The 25,528-nt window shown below is 42.8% G+C and overlaps 1 protein-coding gene across 1 annotated transcript in view; it reads left to right on the top strand.

Moving 5' to 3' along the window:
- ofcc1 (orofacial cleft 1 candidate 1) overlaps positions 1–23,805 on the top strand; it is a gene marked incomplete at both ends in the record, with an annotated part of 89,511 nt that extends 65,706 nt beyond the window's left edge. The window contains 4 exons of the mRNA XM_079234278.1: positions 1,242–1,401; positions 17,905–18,102; positions 23,373–23,463; positions 23,732–23,805. Of these exons, the coding sequence (XP_079090404.1) occupies positions 1,242–1,401; positions 17,905–18,102; positions 23,373–23,463; positions 23,732–23,805 (523 nt within the window). The remainder of the gene's footprint in view (positions 1–1,241; positions 1,402–17,904; positions 18,103–23,372; positions 23,464–23,731) is intronic.
- Positions 23,806–25,528: the final 1,723 nt, after the last annotated feature.

Genomic DNA, 25,528 nt, shown 5'->3' on the forward strand with positions numbered 1-25,528 from the left:
CTGGAAATTCATTTGTTTATCGTACGAACGCTTCCCATGCAAAAACACCCTCCCCCTTTTCTCCACCATGGTCATGCCATGATGAATATTCCGTTAGAATATATTCCATGAGTTAACACATGTTCTTAAGGTGACCCCCTACACCGAAGAAGAGCTGATGAGAGCCTTACCATCCAGGTTGAACCTCAGATATAAGTAACACATACTACTTACATTCAGTGCACTTCCAACACCAAGGAAATGAGCCTGTTTTGAAGCACCAAGATGCAAAGATGGTGAATTCCTCCCAAAGAGACACCGCATAAATGAATGAGAAGCCAGATTTAAGTGTAGGATGAAAATGAACACATGCTATTCCTGTGTCTGAGGTCAAGATTCTACAAACAGCCCTCTCCCAAGAGTGATGGGGAATGATGCTGGGTTCAAAGCTCCGCAACAGCTTCTTGTATAAATCCCTGTCTCCTTGATGTTGGTTTTATTTGAGAGTTGATTACCCTCTGACAGACTTGAATCTCTGTGGAAGGGTGCAAGGTCTGCCGGTTTTGATGGTCAGCCAAAGCATTTGTTTACAGATATGGTGATTCTTTTTAGGTCTTGGCTGCATGCACCCTTGTGTGCAAAGGAAAACTAACACTTTGGTGATGTGCGCTCTTCTGGAGGTATGAATCAATATGCCTTCTGCTGTGCCGAACGTTTTCTTGTGACTCAAGCCGGTCTCTCCAGACACATCTGCAACCAGCACGTCCATTGCATCTGCCATCTTTGAAGCTCGGCATTAACACTGAAGAATATCCCGGGATCTGACTCCCACACAGTAACAGATGCACAACCACGCAGACCCACAGCCAAACACAGCCATTGCAGCAGCTTGTGTTAACAAAGTGCTTCCCACTCACAGGCCAATTTGTTTGATTCCTTTTGCTCTTTCATTGTGTTTGCATTGATGTATTAGACTTTTGTAGAGTGTCACACTACAAATATGCTTTGTGAAATCAATAGAAGATTCATATATTTACCAGCTAGTTGGGACCATTGCCATTGTGAAACAAAGAGGACATGTTTAGCATGGAGGTAGCCGCAGAGCTAGTTATCAACAATTTTCATCTTTGACACAAGACTAAGATGTATGTTTTTTCTTGCTTTGCCATTTGACCCCATGTGACCTTTACAAGGCAAATACAGTGATCAGGATGGTGTCACCCCTGTTACCACACCTTCTTCTCTCACACCCCACCTTCCAGATTCCACAACGATGGTCGCATGCTGGACGTCTTTCAGCGGCTTACAGCCAGGGAGGGGATGTACTTCCTGCCTCAAGACCTGGAGCTGTCCAATCAGGAGCTGAGCTACATTGTCAAGAAGGCGGAGCAGTGGAGAGGCTTTAATGGGGAGAGGCGCAAGGTAAGCAACTCACCACACTGCAGCCTCTCCTGTCTCTAGAAAATACTCATCTCCTCAAACCCTTGGTGGTTAATTGGGCTAATGGATGTTTTCCCGACGAATTAATGAGCCAAAAGGTCACTGATACTTGTCCGTTAGATTGGACCGAGTAATTACAGTGCCATGTTGTGGCTCTGAAGGAAAATCTGGCCGAGGCAAGATGAGTGTGACACTAGAAGGAACATTTAACGGCAGCCATGATCGGATCACACGCTTCAATCAACACCGCGTCCAGTCTGGTCACTTATACAAAGATATTACGTCCGAGAGGATGTATAGGATAGGCTCATTTTATATCATTACATTTTCTTTAGTTACATTTCAGAAAGCTGAGAATTCATCTCAGAGGTCTTTAGCTTCATTCTAATTAGTACAAGATAATTACCAAAACAGAAACTCGGCTAGCGGGCTGCCTGATTAGTCGGTGGAAACCAATTTCCGAAGATATTTCATTAAAGAAAGACTGCTCAATCAACACACACATAGTAGGGTGCATGGGCATAAGATGGACAACTTGGTGTCATGGGGAATGCAGGCCTCTAGTTTGCATAAATCTATGTCCCCATGAAATTACTATTGCTTGGGAGAGATGTTTGACAGCCCAGCGCAGGTCGATGCCGATGACACAGGGAAGGGCAGTGTATTAGCACCGAGCCTACACCCGATGTGAAATCTTTGCATAGTGATTGAAAATGTGACTTGTTGAGATAAGGGAAATGGAACACAGCGATCAAACTGCAGCTCCCTTTAATTTATTCCGCAGGATTTGTTAGTGGCACACATCGCTCGGTGTTCTCCGTGTTCATTAACACCCTTGCTCTTTGCTTGCATGAGTTTCTGTGGCTATAAAGTGGTCAAATGGAACCAGAAACCACAGGCGACAATATTTTGTGTCTTACTGGTGGAGTAAAAACTTTCTATAAAACATGTTTTGTGACAGTTATGGTAGTTACTATTTGTATGATTTATGTATGATCTTACTTCCTTACAATTTAATATTATACTCACAATAATATTAGATTTGTGTTATCTGTAACGACACATAAAGTGTTCAACTGCTGCTTGTCCGTTCTTAAAAGAATATATATTTTTAACACCTGTCTTGTAAGCCTTAACTAAGTACAACCCGGGCTGCCAGAGGTGACTACACTGCTGCTAATGGGATGGTGATGGACCTGTTTATTGGGAGAAAATTGAACCTCCCAATGTTTGGAGACTTTGAAGGAAATTACACCCCCAAAGTTTGTGATTAAGAAAATGCTTCATTTAGCCGCTGATGGCCTCTTGCTGTGGTGGCACTGCTAAATCATCCTCGCATTACTGCAAATCTCCCTCCAAAGCAACAATTACAGCATACTTCATATTGTCCCTAATTTGCCGTTATTAAACTGATAAAATGCTAACACGTTAACACATTCTCCAGCGTGATGAAAATTTAGGGTTATTGCATTTTATGATTTTTACATTACTCAAGCTGGCCATTTTTCATCAAAATAAGATGGGCCATGCCATTATTTCATAATTATTGTAACACTTTCTCCTGTGAAAAGGGTCACTTTCCCAACTCAGCAAAGACATATCCCTATTAGACTAATTTGCCTACATGCACATTTTTGTCATTTTTCCCTCATTAACTATTTATCATAGACAGGAAAAAAATATATTCATGAAGGCGCGCAAAGGAGCAGCCCGACAGAGCTGAAGCTAATATTTTGCAACTCTAATGATTTTTTGCATCCTTAATTAGATAGAATAAGGTTGATATGATTAGGTCAGGATGTAGTGTTTTTCATTAAAAATACATTTTAGAAACTGTATTCCAAATGTGCCCTTGCAATTAAATAATGAATCCGACGCATTCCTTATTACGGACCCAATTAATATCAGAGGCAAGGGCGTAATTTTAATAACAGTAGGCCACGAGGCCTTCATTAGCTGAGTGAGAGAAAGGAGGGATGAGGAGAAGGAAAACAAGGTACTCACAGGAACAGCAGCAGGCTGATATTTAGCCAATTTTAGAAAGTTATTGAACAGTATACGCTCTTGAAAGGAAAAAGAATGACATTTTCAACAAATCAGAGCTGGGGCAAGCAGGAACTGCAAATGCTTCTTGTTTGTTTTAGACTAATTTGTATTTATATGTCAGGTGCCAGACAGGGCAACTGGAAATGGAAAATGTTCGTAGTTGAGGTAGGTTACAACATGCTGCAGTCATTTTAGACCCTCTTCTCTTGCACCTTTAGAGGCATTCCAGCTGCATTGGATCACAGTTTCGTAATTTGTTGCTTGACTGTGCATCAGTCGGGAAACCTTTCATAGAATCAAGTTAGAAATCTGTCAGCCAGTTAGCCTTTTGCCTGACCAGCCAGCCCTCGTTTTACCTGAATATCAGGGTCTCATGTACCTGAACTGTCACCACTGGTCACATCACGTGAATACTCAACTACACATGATGTGACCACGCTATTGGGCAAGCAGGCTAGTAATTGGTGTTAAACAACAGATATGCATAAGAAGCAGGCTATACAATGTGGCTTTAATGAAGGAAATTCATTTGCAGTGTGCAGAGCATCAGAGATTTCCCAATGGCGGGTGTAATATCATGACTTAACCACTGCTTATTCTCGTTTTGAACACAAAACAGAATAGCAAGTAAAAAACAAATGAAAGATGATTATAATCAATTAGCTGAAAAGCAGTTTCCCGGATGTGCTGTAACTCAGAAGTCAGCAAAATCTCTCTGAGTCTGTATCTCCCTCCAGCAATGAAACAGTAAAAAAAAAGAAAAAATCCACATTCAATAACCAACTTGCAAATGGCCTATTATTATCAAACTTGTAATTTTCACAAGGCAGTAATAAAACATAATCTAATTTTACTTTCTCACCAATTAAATTTATATTATAGATTCATCCATGCCATATGATCATTTGAGTTGCTTCAAGGTTTAAATATGACTCTCGGGTTAAGTTGTCAGCAGTGGAGCTTACCAGCTAAGCAATGGGGTGTGAATGAGTCAAGGATCTATCTACCTGTGTGTTCTTTTAATTTGATCCCAGAAAGGAAAGAAAAAAAGAACCAGTTTCCGTCAAAGCTCATTAGCCCCAAGTGTTGTGGATAACAGCTGACAGAGGAGGCATTAGCTCACACACCAATTATGGCATTTTTCATAATTGAAATTCTTTAAGACTTGCCTCACACTTTGGACTCTCCACTGCTATGTGCAGGTGTAGCAGAAGTCACACCTTGTACACACTTTATGTCCCATTCTTACTTTATTTTTTATTTTTAATTCATGTAATGTTTAGGGTTATATCGAATAATGCTGACATTTAAATTCTAAATCAACATTAAAATTCTGCACGCCTTTTCTATTGTCTATTTGTTCTTTTTAAATCTGTTATTTCTGCACAGTTGCAGATGAAGGACACATTTGCTACATGTACTAATATTATTGTTAGGCTTTACTTTTTGTATACTATTCCAGAAGTGATGCGGGTCGGGCGGATTTGGATAAGCTTACTAGAAAATATCACTGTTTTGGTCTGGTAGTCGACTGACTAAAAGAAACCTTGGGTACAACAGTCCACCTTCTCGTCCCCTGTCTCTGTTACCCCTGTTCTCAAACACACACACACACACACACACACACACACACACACACACACACCAAGCACCGCAGCGCTCAGTCTGCACCTACATATGTTTACGTGACGAAACTGACAAGTCTTATTTATCAAAGGAAGCTCATTAACGAGAAAAAAAAACTACTAACTCATTTAATCCGATGAATCACTATCTTCAAATTGAGAATTATGTTCAAGGTTGTTTTTTTTAAGGGTGATGACGTCATAAAATATTAACATGATACACATTTGAAGCCTCATTCCAATCCCTCAATCAAAGCTTTGAATGAAAATAAAAGTGTCATATATGTATAATATATGTTCTTATATCCTCCTTTATAGTGAGGTGTGGTTGAGTGGGTTGTTTTAGCTATTCTATAATACAATCAAAGTAAAGTAAACGTCTTTGCATTCACTTGTACCCAGTGCGTTGGTACCATTTACTTTCTGCTCTTCTGGTTTATCATGGAGGCCAACAAAACCTTTGGAATAAGCCAATAAGAAGTATTTTGTTTGGAAACTTGTACACTTTGTGCAGAATGAAGCAAACAAACAGAAGCCTTCACTTTTCTACTGCGTTCGATGCTGCCGCGCTCTGAGCTAGTGAGTGTGCTAGCATGCTCCACATCATACTAGTGGTTCAGTAATGAGCCCCATTAATTATGTAAAGCCAGTGATGCAGATGGACCTAATTAATTGTCTCCCGTCACCCCGCTGATTACTGTACCTGGAAGGGAGGTGTTAATTTCTGTAATACTTAAGCAGGTACGCAAACTGTTTTGTCAGAGCCACGGCCATGACAATGACAGAGTAGAACGCCGGCTCACCCGCTGCAAAGCTCTTCTCCTGTTATATCACTGAAAGGAAAGTTTCCCGGTGGTGGTGGTGACATTGTGATAATTGAAGGAGAGAGGGAGAGATTAAAAGAAGTGGGGAAGGAGGGAGAGAGCAGGATGGGGGGCGGTGGCCCTGGAGATGTTTTCGCAACCTGATTGCATCAACATTTGCGTACCTTCGTGCCGTTTGTCTCCGTATGTCTAGGTAATGGGTTACCAGCGGGCGAGTTTGGGAACACCCAAGGTGCTTTGCAACAGCAGCATGGTTGGTGGGGAGTAAACCTGTTGAGAGTCAAACAGCACAGATTGGAGTGGTAATGATAACCTAAGTCTGGGAGGCTGGCTGTTAATCATGTCAGATGTGTTCTACATTTTAATGTATGCAGCAGCGTCATGATGGTATAACATCTAACCAGAGAGATACCCGGGTCATTAACATGTGGAAAAAAAAAATGCCAAAAAAGCAATTACCATGTGACAAAAAAGAACATTTGTTGCTTTAATCAAATTGCAAAAGTTAATTCAGACATATTCTATATTGCCTTGCCTTTCAAAACCTTATGATGTATAGCTATATAGCAAAAATGTGCAAAACACTAAATATACCCTTTTTACCATTTACCATAATTTCATAGGCATCATAGTGGCCTCTTAACTCTCTGCAGTAATTCAGTTCACTCTATTTACGAGACAACAATGCCATGTAGCACTTCCCCTGCTTTATTCATCAGTCTTGCCGTGCCAATGGTACAGTAAAGTGCGGATGAGGTCACCTGAGACGCAAATCTAAACTCAAGCAAAGGAAAAAGAGGCGTTGGAGAGGAAGGCGGACAGAGGGAGCGGTAGGCCGTGACATGATACACAGGAACCGCTGTCACACAACAATAGAACCCTCAGCTCCTCAACAGGAACCCATAACAGCAACACAGGAACACCAGGAGAGGAGAGGAGGAGCTGAGTGCTTCAGGAGGGGTCGTCTAGAGTCAGAGGGCAACTACTGGTCTGTGTGTGTGTGTGTGTGTGTGTGTGTGTGTGTGTGTGTGTGTTTGTGTTTGTGTGTGTGTATGTGTGCGTGTGCGTGTGTGTGTGCATTAACATGGGATCACCAGAGTCCTACCAACCCCCCAATAACTTCTACCAAAGAGCAATGTGGTGCATGTGTGTGCATTCGTGTGCTTAGCTTTCTGTGTATGAGTCCGAGCCTGTGCACTGTGTGCATTTATACAGTATGTCTGTGCATGTGTGTCTTCCATCATGCACATCATGGAAGTGTGAGTACATGCATGCAAACCTTTCTGCCAGCCCGCATGTGCATGTCACATTAGAGTGGCTTCTTCAATTACAGCGGATGGGTTTTTTCTTCCTTTTTTTTTTTTTTTTAGTGGACAGCACTGAAGGCCCCGATGGCCCGAGGCGATAGCAAAGCAGGCAGGCAAGGACAGGAGCGACGTAGCAGCAAGCACAGCATCCACAGTCGGAGCATTAGGGAGCTCAATATGAGATATGACTGCAAAGGCTACATGCCTGTGTTCATGAAAAGGTCACGGACTTTGCTGGGCAGTAATGTGTGAAGACGGTACGTAGCGGTTAAAAAAAGACGGGGGGAAAAAGACAGATAAAGACCAAACACATGTCCCCTCTCACCTCCTTTCCAGTTCACACGTATACGATTTTATGGTAACAAATTACTTAAAGAACAACTTTTCACACAACAGTTCTTTTAAGGGCTCTTTGTGCACATTTAACATGAACCCACCTCTTCCTTAAATGAGCTACGGGCGCTTCTCTCCATTACTCTGTCCTTGTGCATTTTGCACAATGTCTGCACGTTAGATTTTCTGTAAGGTTAGTCTTTCTCTCTCCACCATCGGATTCATCAAATGTGAGTATGTATTTAATGTGAGTCATTTTATTCCCAGCCGCGACAGTGAGTGTACTTTGCCAGGTGTTTATATGTCTGTCTGCATGTCTGTAGACAGATTTTGTCACCGCGAAAGCGTCTCAATCGTGCTAGATCCTGTCATTAAACTTTACAGGTGTGCAGTTGAGATCAAAATGAAGACTGATTTTAGAGATGGGTGTGGTCTCAGCAAGGGTATCGGAAGTAGGGAGGTAGGAAGTGAGGAAGGAGTCTCACTTTACAAGGATTTGGCATGACGGCTGGTGAGAACCAATCAAATGATGGTCTCTTGTTTGAGGTGTTTCTTAAAAAGGAATTTGTTGTTTGTACATATGATTCTTTTTTTCCTTTTTTTCTTGTATTCCATACCTGAATTTGAATCTGCTGATACGATATCATTTGGATATCTTTGTGCATAAAATTAGGAAAATGTATAAACTCCTTCATAGAGTTTTCAAAGTGAATATTTTAAATAAAAGTGGAAGAACTGTGTAGAGAACCATCAACAAAACTATGAAATAAGTTAAAAACAACAATGTGCGAGACTGCAAAATAGTGTGTGGTGTGAACAAAATAATTTTGATCAAGTAATACAAGGCGAGGCCAGAAATCTGTTTGTGTTGGATGCAGAATGGAGGAAGTAGAGACTGATTTGTTAATCATGCCAAGACAAGTCAGTTAAGCGTCTGAATGATTCTGTATTGAGAGTGACTCTCACCACCTGTTAAACGAGCAAAAAGATCATCACTAAGATAAAACAAATGGCATTTTACGTCACCCGATGCCGATATTGGATTGGATCGGTCCCATCTACAACATTCAAAGTTGGCCCCTTTCTCACTTAGGGTGTTTGCCGGCGGCTGAAAGACTGAAAGCTTCTTTCACTCTGCGTTACACCTCGCTATATATTTGCCTTGTTTTGGCACTGTGTCGGCCATTTTTGTAGCATGGCTGCATGCTTACGATGTGGTACCTTGAGTGCTACTTAAGAAAAAACAGGCAGAATCGACTACGCAGATACAGGCGCTGCCTCACACCTGTGAGTCGTTATGGATGATTGAGAGGGATTCTTTTTTAATGACTTCATTTTTGAAAATCCTGCTCATCCCAAAACAAGGGTGAGGTCATCCTGTAATCGGGGGTTTATTATTCTGGTCAATATGGTTATTCTAGTTCTGTGAACACAGGCAGAGTCCAACAAATCTCACAAGGTGATGCACTCCCTTTCCTCACAATCCTACCACTACAATGTCTCCTCCCGTTTCTAAACAGGCCAACAATTCCAGCAGCACAGCGAGAGAGAGAGACAGAGAGAGAAAGTGTTCCCGTATGAACTCGTCGGTGTGAACAGTTTAATTACAGGGAGTGTCAGCCCCATTGCTTAATGTGTCCCTCACAATTAATCCAGGGAGAGGATGTCATTATCTACCAAAGACTGGGCCTGGGCAGGCTTTTCTGTCAGAAGGAAAGGAGGGAGGGAGCGAGGGAGTGGAAAAGAAAAAGGATGTGCCTTTGGTGAGCAGCCTGTATGGTCAACCCCCGTGTCACACAAATGGATCAAGCCGGGATTGGAGGCTGTATTTCAAAAGATTGTGTTTTCGGACACTCGCCTCTTGTGACTCTGTTAGTGAGGAAGAGATTTGTTCCTTCAATGTCTTCATAATATGAACTTCGCCCGTCAGCTGTCAAAACATTTACAGCTGGAGGAGATTAAATCGACGGCAGGTTTTCACCACTTTGAGATGCTTCTTCGTCTTTCCTTCCTTCCTCTCATCCTCTACATCCCCTCCTTCTTCCTCTGTCCTACAGAGCTCTGGCCTTTTCCCCCCTGCGCATCCCATGATGTGAAACAGAAGGCAACAAATCAGGAACATTGGACTTGTGTCCTTTTCGGAGGTTTTATATATACAATGTGGTTTAACCAAACGGTTGTAGTGATTAGTGTTACACGTGTAGACCAATAGGATGTAAGTATTGCGTTGGTGAATTAGGTCAGCTAGAGAAATGTTACAAGGGATGGACCACATGAAATCATACTTTGCGTACACACAGCGGCAGCTTTGTACGTAACGCTCACTCACACAGATACGAAGATGCAGACACAGCCTCTGACTCCACACATGTTTTACAGCTTGAACTTGACAGATTTAATTCTTTGTGACTGTCCGTCGTCAGTCACTTCTTTCCCCCTTTCTCCCTTCCTCTCCTTTAAAGAGTTTGACCTTGGCCGCTTCCTGCGGCCCGGAGGGGATGAGGAAGGTCTGGTGATTGTGACAGGTGTCGCATCTTAACAGACCCACATGACATCCCGAGGAGGAATAGACATTTGGAGATTTTTTTTTCACAAGGGTTTCACTCATAACCTTAAAGAGACTGTGTGTGTGTGTGTGTGTGTGTGTGTGTGTGTGTGTGTGTGTGTGTGTGTGTGTGTGTGTGTGTGTGTGTGTGTGTGTGTGTGTGTGTGTGTGTGGCGTACCGCACACACACATTTCGGTTATTGGCTCGGATACTTATCACCTCCAGCCTCCGAGGCCTGATTAGGTTGAAGCTACTCCAAAGTCAAATTTTGGATATCAAAGGCAATGCTCAACTTTGACATCTGTCTGCAGCATCTTAATACGGAGCCTGGGCTCCTGAAATGTTGAGAATTGAGTTCAACGTCTGAACGTACGTGTACCAGTGGAAAAAAAAAAAACGTGTTATCAAGGATTTACCAGAAGTGGGCTTGTCTCCAAACACTGTATTAGTTTCAATCGAGACGTTCGCTTTAATGTGCATGGCTGCATATCCTTTATTTATTCTTAGATTAATCCTATATACCATCTTCTGGCTAATATTTTTACTTCCACAAAAGTGTTGTCACTTCCTATTGCTTGCATCTGGCTTATGTATGGCAGGTTTGAAGTTACACATTTGCAGATTGAGTCATTAATTTAATTATCCTGGTATATTATCCCTGAGCACACATTTCCTTTGTTCAATAAAGTTGCAGGTAAACTTCAATGGGCTCCAGAACAAACCTGGAAAAGTCATCTCCTTAGGGTGATTCAGACATGTGTGGAAGTAGAATGGGTGACTATCAGAGTTGTTTACTGTAGGCTGCGAGTAGGCTTTATTTTCTGCAAGGAGATTAGTAACAGTGAATTATGCATATCTTATTTTCTGGATTATCTCAGGCACTCAGAGATATAATCTCACCGGATAATCTCTTTTAAAGTTGTTCAGTTCTGACTGTAAATATGTTGCTTGTTTATCTTTTCTCGAAGTCCAATTTTGGTCTCTGCTACTTTTGGAAGCAGTGTGTTGTTGCACACAACCGTGATTACTCAAGTTGAAATATTTATAGCCAATGATCTTTGCTTTAATACGCACGGTAATGAGAGGAGGGTGGATGAAAGCTACTGTAGCATACGAGCCATTTTGTCACTGTGTGTGTACGTGTGTGTACATTTGCGTGTGTCCCCGCATGCAAATGTGAATGGGTGGCCTGTCTTGTCCAGTGGTGCAGTTAACCAGACGCAGACCTTTGCTTCAGCCAAATCAGGCCCAACGCAGACAGTGTGCATCCATGCCATTTTCAAGCTGCTCCAATTATATCTGCCGACCGTCCACATATTGGCCAAATTTACAATAATAGCATATCTATTTCCATTCTAATGGCTGACATTGCTTGGCTTATCCATGCATGTATGTCGTGGTCTTTCATGCTTTGTGGTTTGGTCTGTTCCCAGCCATGTGCAATGTGCTGCGGCCTGTCTTGACCATGTATGTGTTGCGTGAAGCCAGTGGGTCTGCATCTGTGTGTGTATGCACACATTAATATCTCTGAATGAGCATGTGCATGTGCGCAGTGCGACCCCTGACGTACAGAGCCTTTGAATCCTTTGAGAAGCCTTTGAAAGTATGTGTGCGTGTGTGTGTGTGTGTGTGTGTGTGTGTGTGTGTGCGTGCGTGTGCGTGTGCGTGTGTGTGTCATTGGCTCGTGTTGTGCTCAGCAAACAGGCCCGGGCCGGCTTGAGCCCGGGCCAGCTCTGACAGACAGGGTGGTGGTGGTAGTGTGGGTGGAGTGGAGGGATTGTACCTCTATAGCTCAGAGAGGCTCTGCACAGTACACACTCCTCACCCCCATTTCCCCTCCCTCCCTCCCTCCCTCCCTACCTCACCCCACTCCCTGCTGCCTAGCCCCAAGCGCCCGCAGGCACTGGAGATGCACGCATGCGTTGCCTCACACTGTGTGAGGCTTTGTCTGTTGTGAGCGTGTGTGTGTGTGCGTGTGTGTGTGTGTGTGTGTGTGTGTGTGTGTGTGTGTGTGTGTGTGTGTGTGAGCGTGCGCGCATGTGGATGAGGATCTGTGGACAAAAGAAGCAACCATGTCTACCTCGTCTCTCACTTGGCAATAATCATTGATGCTCCTCTCCTCTCTATCTGTTCTCCTGTGCCCACTTTATGTCCATGCTGTGACCGCTTTTTGTTTTGGATTGGACAAAAAAAATCTGTGTTGAACGGAAACCCCTAAATATGTTACAGTGACAATATAAACACAACAGATAGAAAAGGATAGGCCACAGAAATTAACAGTCCGGTTTCAGATACAGTAGCTTCCATGCAGTGGTTGCTAGAGTTGTTATGAGCATATGCGCCTCATGTCGATCAGGCATACAATTCAGAATGCTGATCTATTGTCACAAAAGCAAATTTGGTTTAACAATCAAACATTCCTGAACAGCGTCCATTGTCCTGAGATTATTATTATTTTACATCCGTTGCCGTGTGAGTTGACTACCGGGCCTGGGCCCGCCAACAACAACCAGAACTGCTTTAAAATATGTATTTCAAAGAGTCTCAAAAGTTTTCTGATGGAGGACGCAGACACTTGTGTGACTCAGATTTGGTTAATTTTTGGCAACAACATCAAAATGTAATTACAGAAGATTGGTTAATAAGCAGGTGACTCGGCACCTTATAAAACATTCAAAAGATCTGTGTGCGCGAAATTTCTTTCTACATCAGAAGCTGTACTTAAGATCTGGAGTCATTAAAGCATGACAGTACCAGCCAAGTCCAAAAACAGATAGCACCAAATCAAGCACCATCCAACCTATGCCCAAACTCAGCCTTCCTTCACTTCCTTACTCTAAATCCGGCCTCCTCCAGGTAATAGTACTTTGGCGCATTCAGCCCTCTGCTCCCTTCAGCCATGAATCTGTCCTCAGCCACAGCACAAGCTGCACATCCAGCTCCTTTGCCAATACCGCCAGAACCAGCCACAGCCCCATCCCAGGTACCAGGTGCAGAACCAACACCATCCTCTGTTTTCTCCCAAATGTAACCCGACATCCCCCACTCAACAGAGCTTCAATCTCGTCCCTAGTCTCAGTCCCAACCGTAGTCCCAGCCACAACCGGGGCTTCCATGTGCGACTGACACATAAATAACCAAGCCTGTCCGCCACCCAGGCAAATTCAAATGCACCTGTCAAAGTGATGAAGCACCCGCCCGCAGGGAAGCATTGTTTACATTTTCACTCCAGTCTTCGCAAAAGTGAGATTCTAATTATTTTCACACTGTAAATTAAAGCCAAGTGGGACAGAACTACGAACCAAAATGATCATGGAGGAGCGAACCCCAGCCGTAAAGGGTTGGAGACTGAAGAGAGTGTGTGGATGGTGGACAGAGGGAAGGTCAGCAGAGGGGAGATAGTTAGAGAGAGAGGGAGGGGAGAGAAAAGGGAGATATGGCATTCACACAGGCAGTGCAGCAAGTCGTACTTCTGTTGTGCTCATTACAGACATGGTCTAGAGAACTTCAACCAACTGGAATACATTATGGCCTCACATTTAATAATGTGCCAAAAATGTGCTGCATTATTTTTCATACCAGTGGACACGGAGAGAGAAAGAAAGATGGAGAGAGACAGAGAGAGAAAGGGAAAGATTTAATTAGTCCATGGGAACATGCAAATGGAAGGTAAAATTAGACAGAGGAAGGGAGACCTGGGTAAGAGAGAGAGTGCACGAATGGTAATGATGGCTATCTAGTTTGGATCAATCATTAAAGGATCGGGGGACTGACAGGCCTGTTCATGCCCACGCCTTAGGCTCCTATCCTGGACAGTCGCCAGCCGGGCTCAGCCTGCCTGGCCATAGAGACTTCTCCTTCTCTCCTCCCTTCAGTTCAGTCACACACACACACACACACACACACACACACACACACACACACACACACACACACACACACACACACACACACACACACACACACACACACAAATGCACATGTACATACAGTGTGTACTCATATATCACACATAGATGCATCCAAACACACATGTATACTCACAGTCACAATAAAAGCGTAATATTTAATGCCTATGGATAGCTCACTCTGGGGCCTTGTTAGTTTGTGTTTATTAATCAGCGATGCGTCCCCCCTCCTGGTAGCGTTCTCAAAATGGTGGATTAAAGCGTGCATGAGTTGACAACGGGTGAATTTGCTCTTAAGGCATGTGATTGGGTCGCATTTTGACAAGTGTTTTGATTACTGTTTGAAAATAGCAAAGTTTTCCACACATGGGGTCAAGTTTAGGAACCGTTGTGGTTGTCAGCAGGGACGTGCCGGACGGCGGAAATGTTCTCTTTTAAAAATGGTCAACTCTCGACACCGTGTTGATGTCCGACATGTAACAAAATGGAGGAAAATGTCAGACATTGATATTTGTGACAGTCAAGGACGTGTGAGACAAGTATATAAAATGCCCTGTACCTACTACCCCAGACACAGCTATTACTAAACTAGTCAAAAAGTCACCCAGTGAAAAATTACGGTTAAATTCTAAAGAAACTGTCTGCCCTCTTTTTAGCTGTTAGTTGCAAGCTAAAATCCTAATTTAGGTATGAATATGGGTCATATCTCTCTCTCTCTCTCTCTCTATATATATATATATATATATATATATATATATATATATATATATATATATATATATATATATATATATATATAACACAAAAGAATATCCTGTTTAAAATGTCTTGCAAAGGAATTCCAAATCCACCTCATGACTTAAATTAAAATGATTGACAGGTCAGTCAAATGTTATTACAAGTCACAGTGCATTTTTTTTAAATAAAAGCTATCCACAGACAGCCTGTATTTAAGTATTGATTGTTTTTATTCTGCTTTCATATGTGGTATGGTATGATTCGGTTGGTGTGAAATCGCATCCTCTCCCAGAAAGACAGACAGACTATATTTGTGAACCATGGAGCCATGTCTGCAGCTGTGCCATCTCCACTTCCTGTGGCCCTGTCCCTCCCTCCCATTCTTCATGTGCATTTGCGGTAATGTCTACAAATCCTTAAATTTATGTCCCTGCTGGAAAACATGGTTTGCCGTTTATAGTCCTCCGCTAAAAGAAATAAGGCCCGTCTCTCTTGATGCAAGTCAAGGGACTGATGCAGACTCTATCAGATTTATAAATACAGACCCCAACAATAAATCCTGGCTTGATTGGGTTTGAATTGGGTTAGCTCACTTGAATGCTATCTGCTTAACCCACAGCTGGCCTGTCTGCTCCATGCAGGCATTGAACCTAAATCAGTCACTTAGTGCTATCAAATGGAACAATGGTGGAGTGGAGAGAGCACTCAAGCTAGGGCTAGAAGCCAGGCTAGCACCATAACGCAACACAACAGACCAGAACAGAGTAGTGTAGAGCAGACAGGCCCTCTAATGCTCTTTCCTTTTTGTGTCTCAGCAATGATGCATCCTGAGAGCCATGGTGCATTGCATGAAATGGCATCACCCAAACCGAACACACAAACACCTTTTCAAGCTTTTGTCTAGTCTTGTCAACTGGATTTCACGTGCTAATTAGCGTAGGATGGTGGCATGGCTAACATTGAAAAAAAATCTATTTTCATGCAAGCCAAAATACATACGCATGCACACCACACTGTGGTATTTAAGCAGGTGTGTTTAACCAAAGTGACTTTGAGTACAGAGGCTGAATCCATGGTGTTTCTATCACCGCTGTACAGCTTGGTTTATCAAATCCAGGACTGGGGCCTTAACCGGGTCATAGCACACTTCCTGTGACCAGCACAGCGGGAAAGAATGTTTTTTCTTACTCAGTTCTCTCCACATTTGTGACTTTAAATGTTTATGATTTCTGAATATATCATGGACAAGCTGAGAACCAATATATAGGAATAGAGCAAGGATTTTCTGCACATTCTCCTATTTGTGTTTCCTCGAAAAAGAAAAACAGCAAATCAACGTACACACTATCCAAACAGAGTGATTGCTGCATAGCAAGAGGTGCTGATTACTTAAGGAATTCAGGTAATCAGTTTCCCCCAGTGTGAGCCGAGGCCAAGCTAGAGGCAAGGCGCAGTTGAGGCGATTTCCCTAATGAGCGTCTTAATTAGCGTTGAAGAGATGCATCCCCGCGTCCCCCCTTACACACATGCAAACACACCTTCTTTAAATGTTCTCAGCTGCTCTTCTCTCTCTCTCTCTGCACTCGTGACTCTTTGACATTTTGACAATGAGGTCCTTTCTACTCATGGGGCTGTCTGGTTTGCAGTTTATGCAATGTCTCTAATTACGAGTGCGGTAATGGCTCCCACTGTTTTCCCGGTGAAGTGCCTAGAGTTGTGTTTGGCTAACCGTTCGTAAGTGTGGGGTGACAGCGATACACCGCCAAATTAAACCTCTCCTTCAGCTTGACCCTGCTACTCGCGGCCCCCTGAATGAGTTTGCCTTTTTCCTTTTTCTGTATTTTTAGACGAATCATAATTACGCAGCCAATTAGAGGGTCACCTTGAATTTTAGAAACTACTTGAAAAACGTCCTCTTTACTACGCCAACTTTCTGTGTGTGCGTGCGTGTGCGTTTGTGTGTATGTGTGTGTGTGTGCGCGTGTGGCTTAGTGTGCGTGTGCGTGAGGTTTTCATTGTTCTGAGTCTGTGGTGCAACGGCTATAGTTTGCATTATGGCCCATATGACTGCATATTACACATACAAACACACATTCATAAAAAGTCTTTCACATACACACAAGTGAAACCATGCTCTCACTCCATTGAAAACACTGTATTGTGAGGCCTTAAAACAGGGAACTACCTCTGCCTGGCAGTCTGGGATTTACATCGAGGACAAAGCAGTTTTGTCATATTTTCAACATATTTACTCTTGGAGCATATGGATTTACAACTTTGTCTTTGAGGAAATACGGTGATGTATGAGATCTACCGTGATGCATGCATCCGCACACATTCAAGCCTTCACCAGGAGACACTCAGAGAGGGAGAGAGCTTCCATGATCTTCACACATGGATGACTTCGAGTTACATGACCTATATAACATGTTACACGCTCCGCTTGCTCCCCGTGTTTCACCCTAATACAGAAGGGCAGCGCATTACAGGTGTGTAAGCTCCCAACACATACACACACACACACAGACAAAGAGTCATAAACAAGCCTGCCAGCCAGATTATACATATGTATGCACGATCACAAACACAACCTGTCTCTTTACCTGCCACAGATCAGGCCCCATAGGACTCATGCACTGCTAGGAATTAGCGTGCTGATGTACTGTACGCAAGTGGTGCTTATCTGGTGGCTGCAGTTGTATGTAATTAAAATGAACATCCCAGCAGTTTACAAGCTAAGGTTCAGGCTGATTTTAATATGATGTACAAGGGTTTTTGATATTGGGTTTTCTCAATTAAAAAAATAAAGTTACCGACGTTTATTTGTGTGTCGGATTTTGACCGAATGTGCCGACTGTATATTTGGTCACACACTCGACATACACTGTAGCGGAGGCAGAAGTGTTTTCACATTGAATGGGTCGCAGGTTCTAAAACGTCTCTCTTATTTACATTATCCCCTTCAATTTGAATGCATTTCTTTTATGTCCTCACAGATTTTCCAACAACTTAACGTGTCGATGCAATGCTATTCAACAGCCCACCTTGAAGCCTTGAATATCAGAGCTTTCCACCAGCTGTTGGGCAAACCAACACAGAGTTTGCAGTGCCACACTGTCAATGTATCATGATCTCCCTTCATGTTTGTACATGATTAGGTGGCAGTCTATGACTATATCTGGACGGTGGAAGACCCATCGGCAGGCTCTGCAGCCCCTGCCGACCTCCCAAGGGAGGGTGCAGCTCGACCAGAGGGCGAGACCAGCACCCATGTGGCAGTCTACACCCTCTACCTAAGTGGGCTGAAACAAAGATACAGGCACTTCCTCCGACAACCGGATGGGGCTATCATTGAGGTGGGATATGAACATCTTGTATACAAAACATTTTGACAATATACTTTCATTTACAATGAACACACTGCATTATGAATTGCACTTTTAGAAGTACACTGTTTAAATTAGCTGGCCACAAATAACATTAGACAGAGAACATATCAGCTTCAAGTCTGCATAATCCTCTAAACCAGTCATTTTCATAGAAGAAAAGAAGCTTTAATTTCTATCTGCATCAAACTAAGGTCTTTCCCTAACTGAAGTTTGCATCTTAAGAAAGAGAGAAAGGAAGAGTAGAAGACAAATAAAGAGAGAGGAAAAGGGTGGAGGTTCAGAAAACACTCCTCCTCCGTTCTCCTTTCTAGGACGGGGAGGGCAGACATGCACGCATAAAGTAGTTCCTTATTCTGCCTTTAGAACAATACAAAAGACAACAGTACAGCTCTGTGGTCTGAAAGGGTGAACAACCATGACACATTAGATTTTCTTTCCTCGGGTAAAACCAGATTTTAAATGATTTCTTCTTTTCAAACCAAAAATGTCAGGATTTGCCCTGAGAAACAAATCAAGACCTAGTTTATCATGTGAATACAACTGTTACTTACAACTAAGTCAACACAACTCACATTCTTCGCTGTCTCCTCTGCCAGTAACAACCATTTACAATCTCTATGGTATATTAAAAATCCCAGCGCCTCATCCTGTATAACCCTTTTGATGAAATGTAATTTTTGACAGCAAAGAAAGCACACAATGCTGCCGTGCATTGTAATTATTGCCACATATTTAGCTGCTCGTGCTTCAAGCACCTGCAAGACAGGCAGGTCAGAAACACACAGATTCACCGATTGTTGCCTAATTAAAAGTAGCGCTTTGTGACTCCTGCTGCAGTAGCAAGAAGTCCTTCCTTTCCTCAATCATTCTGTCAGTCGCCCAAAAGCAACCTGGATGCTCCCGACAAAATTAATATTTTGATGTTTGAATGTCAGAGGAGTGAGGGAAGAGGGGGGTTATAGGCGCTAACAATTAGCTCTGAGGCTCTTTTGCGTTCTAATGGTTCTCCGTCATAATTTGAGTGATGGTGAGCTTATGTGAGTAAACACACAGCATGGTATATTTATTACTGGTGTCGCACTGTCTGCATGTGTATGTGTGCACATGTAGCCTCTAGACCTGTGCATAGCAGATGAGACATCTGGGTGAATTGTTCATAGCCAAACAGCGCACACTCATTGACACAGACAAACGCACACAGATCTTTACTTCTTGTTGAAAAAAAAAAAAACCTGTTGTGAAAATAACATGCGCACAAAATACACAAATGCAGTTGTTGCAAATTTACTACACTCATAACTCCGGCATCCGAAACACTACCTCACTAAGAGAAAAAGAATGGATTCTGCCATTTCTGCTATGCAAAATCATTACCACTGTGCTGACTCTCCATTCTTTAAACTGTGAAGGGAGTTTCATAGAGGCCACCTGAAGTGAAAGATAGGTGTTACTGTCCTTGGAACCCCCCCCCCCCCCCCCCCCCCCACACACACACACACACACACACTCGATGTCTCTGTTGCTCTCTTTTCTCACACACACTGTGTCCCTTGGGTGTTGCTGTCTGTTCCTTGCAACTTAACAGGCAGGGACCTCCAGTAGCAAAAGATGCCGATGGCATCCTCTTTCACCCGCTGGTAGTGGGGAGCGATAACACCGACGCGCAGCGTCGCCGAGAGAGCACTATGCCATTCCCCTTCGCCTCGCAGCGCGGACCCCCACTTTACATATTCAAAACTAATCCTCTCCTGAATATATAGACTGGTTTTATGTATAGAGCAAGATCCAGGAATCACCAAAGGGCATCCCCAGCACTCGGAAGAACACTTGAGCTGATTTTATTAGTGCTTTATATAATTCTGGCAGCGGTACACACACTGCGACAGGGTGCTGTGTACAAACTGGCCTTCAGATGTAAGGTGACAGCTCCTCAGAGAGAAATAACAGCCGTGCAGGCACTTCAACAAAAATTAAATAGATAAAAAATATAGAATGAAATAGAAAAACTCTCTACTACTGTATTAGATCCAGTGGCCATAGTAATGCAGAGAACACCCTCTCTTTATTTATGACATTTTAAAGCAATTTTTATGGGTTTTCCTGTTTAGGCTTATTACTATATTCACTTATCCAAATAATAGCATGTTTCATGGTGATGTATTTACACTGCTACTAGGCTAAGTATTATATATAGCATGAATCCAATTTATTTGGGCAATAAAACAATAATGTAATTTGTTTTACTTTAAGCCAAATATACTTTATGTATATTTGACATTTTCACACCGGCTTTCATGTTCCTACATACGCATCAGTATCAATACTTGTTATCAACATGTCAATTTAGAACATGTACCATATAATGAAAAAACATGCTTTCCTGCTATTATTATTATTATTAGTATCTACATTATGTTCATGTTTTTTATATTCTGTTGTGAAATCTTGTTCGTCGGCGTAGGTGACAGAAGGATGACCGTGACAAAAAAACAGCATAATTCTACTTGTGTATTAACGTGACTTCTGTGTGCCAGTTAGTTAAAAGACTAATCTTACTTAAGAAGTCTGTTTCCATTTACTGAGGAAATATTGACGGACGGCTCATTTCTTTTAAAGAGCTGTGTTGTCTCAGGCAGTGTCCTAGACACCAATGCCCCGGAGGACTTGCTCCTCCCTTAGACTAACATGACCATCGCTCCAGGGGCCAGCTGCTCTGCAAAACACACGCAAATTTACATCCAAAATGTGTCTAAACGAACACATTAAAAAGCAAGTCCTGGAAGAAGAGCCCTGAGCTATAGACACTGTTAGACACTGTTTGAACGTAACAGAACAGCGAGGTGTGCCCTGTTTGATTTGCTGGAAAGTGTGAAACTGAGCAAGAGTCACGAGAAACTAAATATATCTGTTGTTTATTTAGCCATTATTGAACCTGCGATGTTGGCGGAAAGTTTTTTTCCCGTTCGGCGTTGCATCGTTAGCAAGAAGTAGGGAGCGGAGTGGAAGGAGTTGTGGCTGTGTAGTAAAAAATATAACGATAATGAAGTCTTTATTGACTTGCATATTGAATTCTGTTTAAAGAAAGTTAATATTAATGATCCATCATATGCTCCCATTCAGCGTGTTGCCCAGGGCAGGTGTTTGTAATATTGACCATGTTGAAGGAATCTTCTCGCTGAATCACAACAATACAAAAAGTTAAAGCTACGTTCCCATCAGTGTGCTCCAATAAAAGACATTAAAGGTAAAGTGAGGTGTAGCTTTTCAAACACTCATTACCTATAAACAGATGTTCCCCAGATGCCAACTCGCAAAATGCACTGCTGACAACAACTGTTAGGGCCGAAATTATGCAGGGAAATGCATCTATATAACCTAGGACCTTCAGAGAAGGCCTCATAACCACTCTGTCTGAGGAAACAAGATGGCTGATGTAGAAATTAATGCAGGCAAAGTCATTATCTTCCCTCCTAAAACCACAGTGGGTTTATGTCCCCCTGTGTCGTTTTTTCTCCGGGGCTAGCATTTAAGTGTCGATGGACTTATAAAAAGATAGGACAAGCCAACTGTGCCCCTTTTGTCTCCTTTCCTCCATCTGGGAGGCAGCAGCATATGCAAGAACTGGCTCAGCTTCTGTAAAACTTCCATTAAAGATGCACAACTAAGGCTCTGCCAGCTTGAATATTACCTCTCTCCGCAAATTATTTATGGCTCGGAAAAAACGCTGATGATGAGCATCTCCAGCGACTTGTATAAATAAAAACACTATTCTCTGCTATTTCAGCTGTGCTTTTTTTTTTCTCTCCCTTTTTTGCGGGGTGGATGTTCTGAACCATTTGTAGAAACAAAAAGTATGCAGTTTATTCACATAGTAAGGTTTTTAAGCGTATGGCATTTCATTATCTTAACCTCAGCAGGGAGGACTGTGTTGTATTATGCATGGTTTGTATAATTAAAGAGAGGATATCCTCTTCCAGTTTGTAGATTTTTATAATAACAGTGACAAATCTGATAATTATGATGATAACAATGACGGATGGAGATGATCAGAGAATATGAGAAATGGAAGGCGAAATGCAGAGGGTTGCACACCTCATCATCGTGATTTGCCATCAAATATCTCATTAACAAAGAGCCTTTGTCTCGTCTTCGCGTGACTCAGCCCACCGTCCGTCTGCGCGCGGCCACGACTCTTCGCCGGACCAATATTGACCTAATTTATCATGCGGAGAATATGAAGAAGTTAACCTTTCGAAAAAAGAAAGAGAAAAAAAACACCTTGCAGCAACATTAATTGACAAACCGCATCAATTCTCCCTCCTACCTCTCTTTTGTAATTACTCTGCCGCACATTTGATTGCCGCTGCGGAGCTGAGGACCCACGCTTCATTTGCCGTGAGGTCATCGGCAGCCCTCAGAAATATGAATATGATTTATACAGGAAGTGAGTGAGAGTCTCTGTGTGTGTGTGTGTGTGTGTGTGTGCGTGTGTGTGTGTGTGTGGTTACGAGAGACACAGAGAGGGAGAGAAAGAGGGGGGATGTCCTTGGCTTCATACTGTATGTTGCATGAGGAGATTAATGCCTCCCTGGCAGCCATATCTGCTTAGCAGGAGGACTTCTCCAAAGTGCACTGCATGTAATTATCTGGCAAGTTTATTCTAGTTTAAGATAAAGAAGCACTCTGTGGCACATTTTTCAAGTTTGCTCAATTGCGGTTCTATCTGTGTAATTTGCCACATTAGAAAAGTGCCGGCCTACCTTTTGACTCCTTGATCACATTTAGAGCTGAAGATGAGTGGAAAGAATGCAGACGTCAGTTTGACTTAACCCGTCATTGTTTTACATCTGTTTATTAGCTATTTGAATCTTTCATTTTATCGTGGCTTACCTTTTGACTTTTGAGATTTAAGTTGTATTTCACATCACTGTACATAAGTAGGCCAACCCAGAATTGTGAGAGCTGTTTTCCCTCTGGGACTGGAGGTAGTGTGTCATATAAAGTCTCCATTTCTGCTTCTCCTCCAAGTTCACTCTCAGCACCAGGACAGAGGTAGAGACTATGCACGACAACACTACTCGCAGGCCTCGAGGAAAATAGCAGTTCTCCTGCCAGTCTCTGTCACTGCCATCCAAGTTCAACCTGTACTTTGAGATACTTGATGCATATGGTCCCTTAGGTGTCCGTTCATCTGTTGTTCCGCTTCCCGTTCATGTTGCCTTGCTGACTCTCTGAAGGTGATTGGTGACGTGGAAGGGTTGGACAGAGCAACCAGAATGGTGCCCTCCCCGGCTCAGGGCTCGGCCAATCGGAGAGAGGACAAGGACGGTGCGAGTGCTTCACAACAGCTACGGAAACGGAAGAAAGTATTTGGGCGTGAGTGTTGCATTTGAGAGCACACAAAGTACACATGCAAGGTCCTTATTGTCTGATGTGTCTCACACACACACACACACACACACACACACACACACACACACACACACACACACACACACACACACACACACGGCCCTCTTACTTGTGCAAACCTTTTCCTACCTGCTGTTTGTTCAGCAGAGTTTACACAGTTTCATCGGGTGTTTCGTTCCCTCAGGGTCCCATCGCGTGGAGCCAGTAGGAGGAAGTGGGTGTGGCTCCAGCTTTGCACTGCAAGATCTCAACCGATGAAACCACAGCAAAGCAAGAGATAGTCGGACCCTAAACTAATGTAAGTCACCTTATCAAGCATCTGTTTGACTTGAAGCCTTTGGAAGATAGTACAGTAGTTGTTACATTTCTTGAATAATGTGTGCTTTTTAGGATTTAAATGTCAAAAACACAGATTAAAATATGCTGTATTGCTGCCTTCAGCTGGAAAATGTGTTTTTTTTTTTTTTTTCAGTTGTAATGAAATGTTTGTGTGTACTGTATATTTGTGTTGCAATTCCTGGGTACTAAACCTTTTGACGACATGCTTTAGTACATCATGGTCATCAGAATACCAGAAATCAAAAACAGTATTGTAAATTATCTTTGTTCTGGCATCCCCCAGTAAGTTACCACAAATAGTATTTGTGAACTAGTATCAACCTAATAAACAATGTCCAGCAACTCTTCCAAGGAATGCAGGCCGTTAGGTGTTCAAACACATTGAAAAATGAAGATTCTAAAATTCACTAATCAGAAGACGAGTGATAAAATATCAATATTGGCCTCACATAAAGCAGGATAATATTCAGGCCAGCTTGATTTGTATTGAATATGTGTCTGCTAGCCGGTGCTCAGTGTAATGAAGTGGCTCACAAATCAGGCCATAATGGCTGCCTACTTACACATATTGCTTAATTAAAGGTTGTGAGCTTATTAGCATGTGTCTCTGGCACAGGGCGCGGGGAGATGGGAATCGGGACTGATGTCGTTGAGGGCCAGGCTTTAAAGGTTTTATAGATGGCTAACCTATCATACTAAAGCCCCCCCCCCCCCCTCGTCCCTAAGATCGGATCTTAATAACCTGTCATTTTCATTGACGATGATTCGCCTTTATGGGCAGCCATTACAGATCAACTTCTTGGTCTTGTTGGATGGCGATAGCGACCATTCGTGCCCGTCATCATCAGAAAACACACCTTACCTTGGCCTTGAAGTTGCTTTTCACCTCCATGTTTTAAACCATCTAAGCCATGGCCGGGGGGGGGGGGGGTGGTGCACAGTGCATATGGACACACACACTCTCTCACACACCAAACGCAGGCCATCTGCAATATGACATGAGGAAAGCACAACATGTAGGCCTAATTATACAGGGATCGCATTGATTGTTTGTGTCCACTGTGTGCCAACGCTCAACAGATAATGACGTTTTGTTTAATTTGGTGTATTCTCAGCATTGGCAGGATGTGTTAGACTCTGGTGTTGCGTCCTGTCCTTCTGTCTGCCTTTGACACTAGCCAGAACCTATAGAGCTAATGTGCTCCAATTAGAGATCACTCCATTAACAGTGACAGTGCTACACCCCCCAATTCAATCAGCCCCTTAATGAACATTAAGCAGAGACGCTGGCTCTCAGAGATGACAGGAAGCTCTTCTCTCTCTCCATTTGTCCTACTTTACTCCCTCTCTCCCGCTCCGTATTTTTCTTATCCTCTTACCCAGCTCTCCTGTTCCCTTTATTCCCCCTTTAGGCCTGTTTTCAATCGTACGGTATATGTGCAACACGATGTTGGTCTTGGAAGCAAAATCAACACAGCTGAAAAGCATACAAATAGCTCTGGTCTGTTTTGATATGTTAATAACGTTATATAAATCTATAATATTTGATGATTTGTTTTACACTCCTGCTTTTTCTCTTGTTTGATGTTTCTCTGAGAGCACCGCCAACTTTTCAGTTCATCATCAAAACAATGCCCTCTGC

This window comes from Taurulus bubalis, assembly GCF_910589615.1.
Source record: "Taurulus bubalis genome assembly, chromosome: 18".
NCBI classification, from domain to species: Eukaryota; Metazoa; Chordata; class Actinopteri; order Perciformes; family Cottidae; genus Taurulus; species Taurulus bubalis.